The 12,510-nt window shown below is 49.2% G+C and overlaps 1 protein-coding gene and 1 long non-coding RNA gene across 16 annotated transcripts in view; both read left to right on the forward strand.

Moving 5' to 3' along the window:
• Slc44a2 (solute carrier family 44 member 2) overlaps nucleotides 1–10,122 on the forward strand; it is a 34,701-nt gene extending 24,579 nt beyond the window's left edge. For 6 of the 15 annotated variants that reach the window (XM_087562670.1, XM_087562665.1, XM_087562672.1 and 3 more), the window contains 13 exons: nucleotides 824–955; nucleotides 1,440–1,539; nucleotides 1,621–1,713; nucleotides 2,129–2,213; nucleotides 2,933–3,192; nucleotides 3,276–3,370; nucleotides 4,174–4,277; nucleotides 4,366–4,439; nucleotides 4,617–4,687; nucleotides 4,820–4,908; nucleotides 7,475–7,559; nucleotides 8,007–8,178; nucleotides 8,777–10,122. In XM_087562670.1, the coding sequence (XP_087418796.1) occupies nucleotides 824–955; nucleotides 1,440–1,539; nucleotides 1,621–1,713; nucleotides 2,129–2,213; nucleotides 2,933–3,192; nucleotides 3,276–3,370; nucleotides 4,174–4,277; nucleotides 4,366–4,439; nucleotides 4,617–4,687; nucleotides 4,820–4,908; nucleotides 7,475–7,559; nucleotides 8,007–8,131 (1,313 nt within the window). In that variant the 3' untranslated portion in view covers nucleotides 8,132–8,178; nucleotides 8,777–10,122. The remainder of the gene's footprint in view (nucleotides 1–823; nucleotides 956–1,439; nucleotides 1,540–1,620; nucleotides 1,714–2,128; nucleotides 2,214–2,932; nucleotides 3,193–3,275; nucleotides 3,371–4,173; nucleotides 4,278–4,365; nucleotides 4,440–4,616; nucleotides 4,688–4,819; nucleotides 4,909–7,474; nucleotides 7,560–8,006; nucleotides 8,179–8,776) is intronic. The other 9 variants (XM_087562675.1, XM_087562668.1, XM_087562677.1 and 6 more) reach the window with 2 other exon arrangements.
• Nucleotides 10,123–10,287: 165 nt separating this feature from the next.
• On the forward strand, nucleotides 10,288–11,900 carry LOC148003983 (uncharacterized). The gene is made up of 2 exons (XR_015627548.1): nucleotides 10,288–10,429; nucleotides 10,871–11,900. It is a non-coding gene; the product is annotated as an uncharacterized LOC148003983 (long non-coding RNA).
• The last annotated feature ends 610 nt before the right edge of the window (nucleotides 11,901–12,510 follow it).

The raw sequence follows: 12,510 nt of genomic DNA on the forward strand, positions 1-12,510 counted from the left end.
GAACTCAGTTCCACCCGCTGCTGCCTTCCGAGTGCTGGGACTGAGTGCATTCGGTACCATTGCCTGGCTCTTCTGTATTTTCATATTATGTTCACTTATTATGTGTGTTTGTGTGCATGCACATGTGCATGACTGCATGCATGCATATATAGAGGTCAGAGGACAAATTCCAAAAGCGGTTTCTCTCCTTTTTCTATGTGGGTGCCAGGGATTGGATTCAGGGTTGGCAGCACACGTCTTTCCCCACGGATCCGTTCCTGGCCCTTGTGCTGGTTGTCTTCCTTTTAAACTTCCTGAAAGGAACCTTCATCTTAGGCTCCACATACCAAGACAGACATACTAGCATGGTGGTGCATGTGTGTCGTCTTCTGCCAAGGAGGCAGAGTCGGGGGATCATAATTTGACTATGGATCCTGCTACATAGTAAGACATAGTCTCAAAAACCAATGAGAAAGTTGTTCATGTTAATCATGGCTGGAGCTGTTGTTGGCATTTTAGGTGACGTGATATTATTGGTTTTTTTGAGACAGGGTCTCAGGTATAGCCCTGGCTGGCCTGGAAGTGGCTACATAGAGGTCTGCCTTTTTCTGCCTCCCAAGTGCTGGCATTAAAGGGGTGCGCCTCCGTCCCTGGCTGGCGTCGGCTGTCATTAGACTGGAGGCATCCTAACACCCAATCATTCCTCATCCACTCTTCAAGCACAAGCCTGGGCTATTTATTAAGTTCTAGGCCAGTCAGGGCTCCATAGTACCTGTCTCTACATACTGCCCTGTCTCAAAACACAGTCAAGAAAGTTACCGTTTGCACTTGTGGCTCCATGCAGGCATATTCCACTGCTACGCGGAGTACTCGAGACTCCGTGGAGAGGCAGGCTCCGACGTCTCCCTGGTGGACCTTGGCTTCCAGACGGACCTCCGAGTGTACCTGCACTTGAGGCAGACTTGGATGGCTTTCAGTGAGTTGGGGCACCCCTCCCCCCATGCTTATGGAGGGATGGAAGAGGGACTCCAAAACAGGTTACTCACAGCTCTTAAGAAATCAAAGATTTATTTATTTTATTTATATGTTAGTACACTGTAGTTCTCTTCAGACACTTCAGAAGAGACCATCCCATTACAGATGGCTGTGAGCCACCATGTGGTTACTGGGAATTGAACTCAGGACCTCTGGAAGAGCAGTCAATGCCCTTAACCACTGAGCCATCTCTCCAGCCCTAATTGTGTTTTTTTAAATCAATCTCATTTCTTATTACTTTTAACTTTTAAAAGTTAAATTGTATATTATTCCCTTGTTGAGAGGGGTGGTCTATAACAAGACCCTGCTGTGTGGAGATCAGACAGAGGAAGCTCTCACTAATTCTCTGCTTCTCCCATGGGTTCTTGGGAGTGTAGTGTCTTTACCTGATGAGCCATCCTGATGGCTACCCACCTTCTCCACAGTGATCATTTTAAGCATCCTGGAAGTGGTCATCATCCTGTTACTCATCTTTCTGCGCAAAAGGATCTTGATCGCCATAGCCCTCATCAAAGAAGCCAGCAGGTGGAACCTGGATAGCCAGGGGTGTGCCTGGGGGGCCCAGCCCAGGGCATTTGAGCTTGACATCTTTCTCTTTCTCCCCAGGGCTGTGGGACATGTCATGTGCTCCATGCTCTACCCACTGGTGACTTTCTTCCTCTTGTGTCTCTGCATTGCCTACTGGGCCAGCACTTCTGTGTATCTACCACTTGTTAGTCTGGGGTCCCCAGGGACTGATGTCCCTAAAATGCCCTGCAGTGACGGTGGGGCTGTACCTTCGTGATGGGTGTGTGATCCTTTTCTAAGAGCACCTCCTGCCTGCCTCCGGTGGCTCTTGTTTTACAAACTTTACATTTATGTTGGTTAAGGGGGAAGCAGTACTAAAGGTCTAAAGACACGATGTGGGGGCTGTGCACTCCCCTGCGGGGGGGGGGATTTCTGGGGATCCAACTCAGGTCGTTAGGCCTGGTGGCAAGCACCTTTGTCACTGAGCAGGCCTCCCCACCTCGGCCTCCACAGTCTCAGGATTCCAAGGGTGAGCCAGCACTCCTGAGTTCCCCCCACACCTTGGGTTCTCAGTTCCAGCTTTCGGTTTCCTCAATGAACCTTTCAGCTTCCTGTCTACCTCTAATGTAGCCGTGTACAAGATTGTTGATGACACGCCCTGCCCACTTTTGGGGAAAACCTGCAACCCAGAGGTAGGCGTCCTATCCCTGTGGGGAGGACAGGACTGCCCTGGCAACCTCCCCTTGATGTTTTGCTCTGTGTTTTTGGCGGAGTGGGGTAGGGCTTTCAAGCCCTTACTGGATCTGGTAGTTTTTCAGGCAAAGTCAGGAGCTCATCCAGTGGGCTGTCCCCAGCCCTGCATGTTTTACTTTTTCATCTGATGTCATTTTGTCCCTCTAACTTTTTCTTGATTCTGGAGTGTGTGTGTGTGTGTGTGTGTGTGTGTGTGTGTGTGTGTGTGTGTACATATGTGTCTGTGGAGGTGTCCTACTTTACCTTTCTCAGACTTATTCCTTTCAGACAGTACCTCTCACTAAATACGGAGCTAAGCTGGTATCTTAGCTCCCTATGGTACTGGGGCTACAGGCTAGGACATGGCCACACCCACCTATTCATGAGTGGAATGGAGACTTGAACTCAAGTCCTTTTTTTTTTTTTTTTCTTTTCTTTTTTTCGGAGCTGGGGACGGAACCCAGGGCCTTGCGCTTGCTAGGCAAGCGCTCTACCACTGAGCTAAATCCCCAACCCCTCAAGTCCTTATTTTTAAGTCCCCTTATCTATTGAGCCATCTCTCCAGGCCTCCAACACCTTTTTCTGAACTTCTTTAATGGGTAGTTTTACGTCTAGGACCAGCCCTTGATCTAACCTCAGTGTACTCTGAACTGACACTGGCTCCTTACCCCTCCCCCAGACCTTCCCATTGAATGAGAGCCGCCAGTGTCCTAATGGCCGCTGTCAGTTTGCCTTCTATGGCGGCGAGTCGACCTACCACCGTGCCCTGCTGGGCCTGCAGATCTTCAATGCATTCATGTTCTTCTGGCTAGCCAACTTCGTGCTAGCCCTGGGCCAGGTGACACTGGCTGGAGCCTTTGCCTCCTATTACTGGGCTATGCGAAAGCCCGATGACATGCCTGCCTTCCCCCTCTTCTCTGCTTTTGGCCGCGCACTCAGGTAAAGAGGAGCGTTGGGGTGGGAAGGGAAGGGATGCAGGGACCTCATCTGTTTGGGCCACTGATCCGCGATTCTGATTCTAGGTACCACACGGGCTCCTTGGCTTTTGGCTCTCTTATCCTAGCCATCGTGCAGATCATCCGAGTGATGCTGGAGTACCTGGATCAGCGCCTGAAAGGTTCTGCCATTCCTGTAGCTTCAATGAGGGACTGGACTTAGCCCCTGATTGGGTCATGCTTGAGGGGTGGGGCCGCTTGTGGAAGGGGTGGGGCTAAGTGGCAGAGGAGCAGGTAGAAGAGCCAATTGAAGGCAGGTATGGTGGCACGGGTCGTTAATCCCAGTACTCCAGAGTCAGGCAGAGCTGTTGTGAGAGTTCGAGGCCAGCCCTGGTCTACAGAGCCAATTCTAGGACTGCCAGAGCAACAAAGTGAACCCCTGAAAAGTCAAGTGAACTGCTTGGAGTCCTGGGTATCTGGAGGCGGGGTGGGTCCAGGGAGAGCAGCTCTGGCTAGCAAGGCTGTTTTGTTTTGTATTATTTTGAGGCAGCTTTTTTCTGGAGAGTCCTAGCAGGCCTCAAACTCTGATATTGAGAGCCACCTGCCTCTGTTTCTGAGGGCTTGGATTAAAGTTATACATCGCCACCCCTGCTTTGTTTTTTTTTTTTTTTTTTTTTTGGTTCTTTTTTTCGGAGCTGGGGACCGAACCCAGGGCCTTGCGCTTCCTAGGAAAGCGCTCTACCACTGAGCTAAATCCCCAGCCCCTCCTGCTTTGTTTTAAAAGCATTAAATAGCCAAGGATGATCTTACTTCCTGATCCTTGGAGATGGCAGTGTGATTAATTTTCTTACGCTGAGGCAGTGTCACTAAGTTGTTGGCCTTGTAGTTCAGGCACACCTCAGACTTTGAAGTCCTTAGCTGTCTTGCTGGCGTCTGGGGGGGGGGGGGGTCTCATCTTACCTTCATACCTTCCCTTCTCTTTCAGCTGCACAGAACAAGTTTGCCAAGTTCCTCATGGTCTGTCTCAAGTGCTGCTTCTGGTGCCTAGAGAAGTTTATCAAATTCCTGAATAGGAATGCCTACATCATGGTGAACGACAGGACCGAGTTGCTGCCCTGGGTGGGAGGATTCCCCATCTCCGTCCCCTGGGCCTCAAATCTCCTTCTGTTCACTCCAGATTGCTATCTATGGCACCAACTTCTGCACCTCAGCCAGGAACGCCTTCTTCCTGCTTATGAGAAATATCATCAGGTTAGGGGGACACCCCTTCATCTCCCAGCCTGCCTTTCCCATCTCACCTTTCCCAGCCCTCCTCCTGCTCTAGCCCCCTTTCTCAACCAGTCTTCCACTTATTGCGCCTCCCCCCTCACCTCTCCCCTCTCCCCATCTGAACCTACCGTCCCACTGCCCCTTCACTCTCCCCTACAGGGTGGCCGTCCTGGACAAAGTTACAGACTTCCTCTTCCTGTTGGGCAAACTTCTGATTGTGGGTAGCGTGGGTGAGTGGAGCCAAAGGGCCTGTCTATACTGGCATGTGGGAGTCAGTTGGGAGTGACTGTAAAGTGGTGTCAGGCTCGGGTAATCTCGGAGCCCTTCCTTGGGGACTCAGCATGTCTCTTCATCCACCACAGGCATCCTGGCCTTCTTCTTCTTCACCCATCGGATCAGAATTGTGCAAGACACGGCCCCACCTCTCAATTATTATTGGGTCCCCATACTGGTGAGCACCTTTGGGGGACAGACGAGGGTCAGGGGTGGTAGGTAGGGGTAGGGATTTGCTTAGATTCCTTTGGTGAAGGTTAGGGGTGGAACAGTCATTGGTTATTTGGTCCCTAAATCTTTACTGAATGCCGGCTGCATACAAGGCAGGGGATGGAGGGACTTTTCCTTGAGAGGCACTAGAGTTACTGTCATTAACATTTGTTTGCTTTGTGCGGGGTGGATGCACTTGTGGAAGGAAAACAAAGACTCTCAGACACTTGTAGGAAATTTGGTTCTCCAACCATGTTTTAGGGATTGGACACAGGTCATCTGGCTTGGTGATAAGCATTTCAGTCACCAAGCCATCTTGCCAGCCCTAATAATAATTAATAATAGGTCTTATTATTACTATTATTGTAGGAAAATATTATTTTGTTATTTATTTAGGGTATCCGCCCCCCCATTTTGTTCGGTTTTTTGAGACAGGGTTTCCCTGTGTAGCCCTGCCTGATCTGGAACTTGCTCTGTAGACCAGGCTGGCCTGCAGTTCACAGAGATCCACCTCCTTTTGCTTCCCATGTGCTGGGACTATATACCACCACTGCCCTGCTCTCTTCTTGTGTTTTGAGGCAGGATCTGTCTACATATTCTGGCTGACCTGAAGCTCTCTATGTAGACCAGACTGGCCTCAAACTCTGTGTTTTTGTTTTTTATTTTGAGACAAAAGTCTAAAGCCAAAAGCTTTGGCTGATTTGAAACTCCATATTTAGACCAGGCTAGCCTCAGACTCATAGACACCTGCCTGCTCCGGCCTCTTAAGTGCTATAGTTTTTTTTTTTTTTTTAAACATTTATTATGTATATGTGTACATTGTAGCTGTCTTCAGATACACCAGAAGAGGGCATCAGATCTCATTACAAATGGTTGTGAGCCACCATGTGGTTGCTGGGATTTGAACTCAGGACCTTTGGAAGAGCAGTCAGTGTTCTTAACCACTGAGCCATCTCTCCAGCCCTTAAGTGCTATAGTTAAAGGTGTGTGTCTTTAGTATTTTGGTTTTTTTTTTAATTTTTTTTCATCTTTATTTACTTTAGTATTTCTTATTTGCATTTTGATTGTTATTCCCTTTCCCGGTTTCCGGGCCAACATCCCCCTAACCCCTCCCCCTCCCCTTCTACATTGGTGTTACCCTCCCCATCCTCCCCCCATTACCGCCCTCTCCCCAACAATCACAGTCACTGGGGGTTCAGTCTTGGCAGGACCAAGGGCTTCCCCTTCCACTGGTGCTCTTCCTAGGCTATTCATTGCTACATATGAGGTTGGAGCCCAGGGTCAGTCCGCCTTTAGTGTTTTTTTGTTTTATTGTTTTTTTGTTTTTTTTTTTTTTTTTGAGCTGGGGACCGAACCCAGGGCCTTGCGCTTGCTAGGCAAGCGCTCTACCACTGAGCTAAATCCCCAACCCAGCCTTTAGTGTTTTTTATGATTTTTTTTTATTGTTTAGTTTTTTAAAAGATTTATTTACTTTATATATGTGAGTACACTGTTGCTTCAGACACACCAGAAGAGACCATCAGAACCCATGACAGATGGTTGTGAGCCACCATGTGGTTGCTGGGAATTGAATTCAGGTCCTCTGAAAGAGCAGCCAGTGCTCTTAACCACTAAGCCATCTCTCCAGCCCTTTTTCCGATTTCCTGACTTTTATGTGTTTTGGTGTTTTGCCTGCATGTGTGTCTGTTTATCACATGCATGCACGATGCCCATGGTGGCCAAAAGAAGGCATCATGTTCTCTGGACCTGGGATGTGAGGTTACAGATGATTGTGAACTGCCATGCGGGTCTGAGAATTGACCCCAGGGCCTTTGCAGGAGCAGCAGCCGTGCAGCAGGAGGGCAGTGTTGCTCTCGCTAAGGACTCATGTTCAATTCCCAGCGACTGCACTAGACTATGTAACTCCAGCTCCAGGTGATCTGATGTCCTCTTCTGGCCTCCCTGAGCAATTGCTCTTAGGTGCCTGTGCCCGTACCTAGAATCAAAACTAAACATGAGGGAAAACAGGAAGTGATTTACTCATCATAGCCACATTGGCATGACGAATAAATAAATGATTTATTTTGAGACCGGGTCTCACTATGTAATCCTGGCCAGATTGCAACTCTGTGTACACCACGCTGGTCCTGAGCTCATAGAGATCCCCCTGCCTCTGTCTTCCAAGTGCTGGGATGAAAGGCATGAACCACACATGAAGCTGAGAGGGAAATGTTTTTAGGGCTGGAAAGACAGCTCAGCAGTTAAGAGGACAGTTACTCTTGCAGAGGGCCTGGGTTCAGTCCTCACCTCCAGCCCCAGAGGATCTGGCAACTTCTGATGCTCTGGGTTATCAGGCTACACATATAAACATGCCAGCAAGATACTTGCACAAATGTTTTGTAAAAGGTAAACAGATGTTTCAAAGATGAGGCAGGGGGATTGCCATGAATTCTGTAAATACAGTCTGCCTCTTGGCTCATGAGAGTAAGAGGTTTCTCAGCCTAGGGAGGACAGTGATGGGGCCAGCTGGAAAAACGATGTTTTCTCTTGAATAGACAGTGATCATTGGCTCCTACTTGATCGCGCACGGCTTCTTCAGCGTCTATGGCATGTGCGTGGACACACTGTTCCTCTGTTTCTGTGAGTGACCCCTTTATCTCAGCACACCAGGGGCCCTGACTTCCTTCTCCCCAGAGGACAGGAAATGCCTCCCTCTAATGAAAGCACAAAGCCACCCTCACCCCAGAGTCCCCCAGGGCCAGAGGTGTTCCTTCTAGGCCCACGCATGCCTTCCTGGCCTCCTCACCACACTTCAAGCTAACTGTTCCTCACCCGCCTGTCCAGACATAGCTGGAATATTCTATCCCCTGGGTCTGTGGCTTTGAAATTTCTGGCTTTGTTGGGGACTAGTGCAGGGTTCATGGGTGCCACTAACTCTGGTCTCCACGTGTCTTTTTCTTCCTCCTCCCCTTCCTCCCCCCCATGCCTGCTGGCTTCTTTTCCGTTTTTTCCTCTGCCTCCCTTTTCCAACCCCCTTCTTTCCTGACCACCCTATTTTCCACCCCTGCTGGTTCCTGGGGGGCCCAGGTGAGGACCTTGAGAGGAATGACGGCTCTCAGGAGCGACCCTACTTCATGTCGCCCGAGCTGAAAGACATCCTATTGAAGGGGAGTTCGCAGGCGGGCAAGCAGGAGGAAGTTGAGGAGGAGTAGAGAGTGAGGGAGACTGGCAAGCTGGCCAGTGGGCCTCTGGAGACCGGGTTTGTGCATGTGATGGTGCTTCTTTGACTGGGAACGTGGGGCTCCTGTAGTCCTTCCTCATCCCTTTCTTTTGCAAAACTAGGCAGTCATCCTATCCCGGAGCCGAAAGCCCATCCATCCTCTCACTGGGGCGTTTAGTCGGAGACTCAGCCGCTGAGCCACGCCCCCAGTCTCTTGGAGGGTGGGGGGACTAGGCAGGGGCTCAGCCCCTGAGCCACGCTCTCAGCCCCTCTCTGGGTAATGTTAGGCCGTAGCTGTCCCCAGCCCCTCGCTGGGGGATGCTAGGCAAGTGTTCTGCCACTAAACTAAGCCCTGGCCTTGTTAACTTTGTAGTTTGAGACAATGTCTCACTCGGTTGCCCAGGCTGGCCTTGACCTTAAGGTAGTGAAAGCAGGCCTTGAGGCTGGCGTTGTTCTGTTTCGGCTTCTTAAATACCTTGGGTAACAGACCTTTGCTGCCACGCCCTGTGCTCCTGTGTGTTGCGTTCTAACCCTGAGGCTTCTCTACGGCCCTCTGTTCCCCTGTTCCCCGTCCCCAACCCCCACGCCTTCCTGTCAACTCCCTCTCACATCACGTGCTTTGGGGCTCTGTCCACAGTGGAGGATCTGGAGAGAAACGACGGCTCAGCCGAGAGGCCTTACTTCATGTCTTCCACTCTCAAGAAACTCCTGAATAAAACCAACAAGAAAGTAGCAGAATCCTAAAGATGCCTGCCGCCCAGCCCTCTCAGGACGCTGTGATCCGGTGCTTGCTGTGCAGCTGGGTCCCAGTTCCCAGCTCATCAGACTTGTGTAACGTCACATCACTGCCTCTCTGCCACCCTCCCCGAGTCCCCATTTCCAGGGACCCAGAGGAATTGGGGCATCTCTGTCCTATGCCAAAGGGCACTTGGGAGTTTTCGGTGCAGCCCTGGGAAATGGGACAGAATGGGTCTCTCCAATCCTTGCTGGCTCAGACGGTGCCAATATGGCGAAGCGACTTGAAGTTGAGGATGGGAGATGGCCCGAGGATGTGTGCAGCCAACTTCTTTGTATTTCGGTAACCCTTCTGGCCAAGAGGGGAAGACTGGATGAGACGAGCTCAATGAACACTAGCTCCAAGCTTCCTAGCCAGAATAAAACTGGATCTCCACGACTGGCTGATGTCGCCTAAGGGCCAACAAATAACATGTCTCACTCTTAGTCCTTTGCAGCCTAGACAGACGGTAAGAGGCCCACCTGCTTCTCTTCCACCAGGCTCCATAGCTGAGTGGAGTCACCAAGAGTGCCTTCACATGTAACCCCACCTCCAGCCTGGGGTGGCTGGGGTCACAGGAAGGAGTGTGTACCCAGAACTGGAGGAGTTTTCCAGATAAACATCCATCCGGGAGGAGGGCCCTGTGCAAGGAACGAGAGCGGTGGTGGGGGTTGGGAGTGGCTCTGGAAAACAGGCTTCTGTACTTAGATCCTACAGAGTACCTTTGACTGATGGCTTCCAAACGGAAAACTTGAGGTTGGAAAATGAGTGAAAATAGGGTCTGCCTCCCCACCCCTCTCTCTTCCAGTAATACACACTGCCCTCTTTGTGAGAGGAAAGAAACTGAAGTTCACCCAAGGGATGGTTTCAGGGGATGAGGTGTGGGTGTGTTGTGTATTCCAAGTTAACTAGGCCTATCTGGTTTCTTTCACTTGAAACTAGAGACTCTGTTTGCCAAACTTCTTAATCTTGGGGGCCAGTAGACTGGTTCCTCACTTTACCTATCATATGCTAAGACCCTCCCCTCACCCCACTATGGCTATCCGTGAGATACCAGGATGTTGGAAACCAGAGGCTCCCAGCCTGGAGGCCCAGGCTTTCCTATGCCTGCCTGTGTGCCATCGCGCCCCACCCTTCTCTTGTATGCCCTGCCCTGTGCTTACGTAATTGCATTCCAGCCAGTTAATAAAGTGCCTCTTGTACAGATACTGACCTGGTGTGGTTAATAGGGATGTGGGATGCTGTGGGAGGGAGGGTATCTCAGAGGGAAGGAGAGATAGAAAACAGCCTGGAGTTTACTGCCAAAGCGTGCCCTGCAGCTTCTGTTGGCTCCTGTAGGACCCTAGTGAAAAAAAGCTTCCACTCATTCCTAGGGTCCAGGAACAGCCGCTTGCTTCTCCTCTCCTCCCCTCAGTAACTGCCCTGGACACAGGCGGACCCTGCACCTGCACCAAGCGTCACAGTGGAGGGAAGTGCATATTCCTTTAGTCTATTTTGTAGCTTCTGTGTTTCTGGGTGAGTGTATGCCATGTGGATGCAGTTTTCCATAGAGACCAGCAGCAGGCATTGGAGCCCCTGGGGTTGGACTAGAGGTCATGAGGCCCCTTGTCAAGGCTGGAAATCGACTGGTTCCTTCGAAAGATCAGGATACATTTACTGTTTAAATTGTTTTTATGTTTTTGGGCATTTTGTCTGCATGTATATCTGTGCCCTATGCCTATGCCTCCTTGGTCTCAGAGACCAGAAGTGGGGCTTAGGGTCCTCTGGAATTATAGACAGTTGTGAGCTCCACACGCCCTAGCACACACAAAAAGTTGTTTCTTTTTCTGTTGTTTTTGCTTGTTTTTATTTTTTTTCTTTTTTTCGGAGTTGAGAACTGAACCCAGGGCCTTGCCCTTACTAGGCAAGCGCTCTACCACTGAGCTAAATCCCCAACCCCTTTGCTTATTTTTAAAGCTGCAAACTGAAGTGAGATGGTTCAGCTATTAAGAGGACTGGCTGCTGCTTCCAGAGGACCTGGTTCTATGCCCAGCACCTGAATGGCACCTACACATTCAAAATAGCAGATGATGATGATGATGATGATGATGATGATGATGATGATGATGATGATGATGATGAAGAAGATGAAGAAGAAGGAGAAGGAGAAGGAGAAGGAGGAGGAGGAGGAGGAAGAAGAGGAGGAGGAAGAGGAGGAAGAAGAAGAAGAGGAGGAAGAAATAGTACAGGGGCTGGGGCTGGAGAAAAGGCTCAAGGGTTTTGTGTGTATTCTGCTCTTATAGAGGACAAGATTGGTTCCCAGCTTCTTCGTCAGCCAAATACAACCTCCTATAACTTCAGCTCCAGGGGCCCTGACATACTGGTCTTCTTGGACACCCACATGCAAACACAGACACAAACACAAATACTTTTATTTTAGTTTTTTTTTTCAAGACAGGTTTCTGTGTGTAGCCCTGGGTGTCCTGGAAATATCACTGTAGATCAGGCTGACCTTGAACTCAGAGATTAGCCTGCCTCTACCTCCTGAATTCTAGGATTAATGGAGTGCACCACCACTGCTTGGCTCAATAATAAGTATTTTTAAAATATTTTTTTCTTTTTTTTTTTTCGGAGCTGGGGACTGAACCCAGGGCCTTGCGCTTGCTAGGCAAACTACCACTGAGCCAAATCCCCAACCCCTAAAATATTTTTAATTAAAAAAAAAAATCTAGGATGGATATGGTGGCAAAGGCCTTTTATCCCAGCACTCCAGAGGCAGAGGCAGGCAGACCTCTGTGAGTTCAAGGCCAGCCTAGTCTATAGAGTGATAATGTTTGTGTACCAAGGTACATACTTGTTGCTTGCAGAGGCAGAAGACTCCTGGCACTGGACTTATAGATGATTGTGAGTCACCATATAGGTTCTGGGAATTAAACCAAGGTCCTTTGGAAGAACAGCCAGTCAGCCAGTGCTCTTAACCAATAAACTCTCTTTCTAGCCACTTAAATTTTGTGTGTGTGTGTGTGTGTGTGTGTGTGTGTGTGTGTGTGTCTGTCTGTCTGTCTGTCTGTCTGTCTGTCTGTCCCAGGAATGGAACTCGGGTTTTCAGGTTTGTGACAAATGCCTTCAGTGGCTAAGCTCCCTTTGCTTCTGAGTGGCTCTTTGGGTCAGTCTGGTTGTCAGACTGAAGGCTTACTGCTGCCACCTGTTGCCTACTTTTGTTACTGCAGCTTGCCAACTATTGTTCCTGGAAAAAAATCTCAAATCTATCAAACTTCCCATAACCCCATCTGTCTTTGTCCCTCTCCTTTTTAGTAAGAAGTATTGTATTGAACAGGATTTTCACATACCAGCAAGTGTCATATACATAACATAAATCTTAAAAAACAACCAAAAAATCCCAGGTATTTGTGTATGCTGGCAAGCCAATCGAGCCAGCCCTCATTTTTTAATATTTCTTTAATTTTAACTTTATTTTTATTATTTTTAAAGGTTTTATATTTAATATTATGTATGTGTCTGTGTATACATGTGGATGCAGAGGCCATAAGAGGGTGGTGTCTGATCCCCAGGAGCTGTAGTTAGAGGCGATTGGGAGCCACCATAAACACATAAAC

This window comes from Rattus norvegicus, chromosome 8 (genome assembly GCF_021556685.1).
Source record: "Rattus norvegicus strain SHRSP/BbbUtx chromosome 8, alternate assembly SHRSP_T2T, whole genome shotgun sequence".
NCBI classification, from domain to species: domain Eukaryota; kingdom Metazoa; phylum Chordata; class Mammalia; order Rodentia; family Muridae; genus Rattus; species Rattus norvegicus.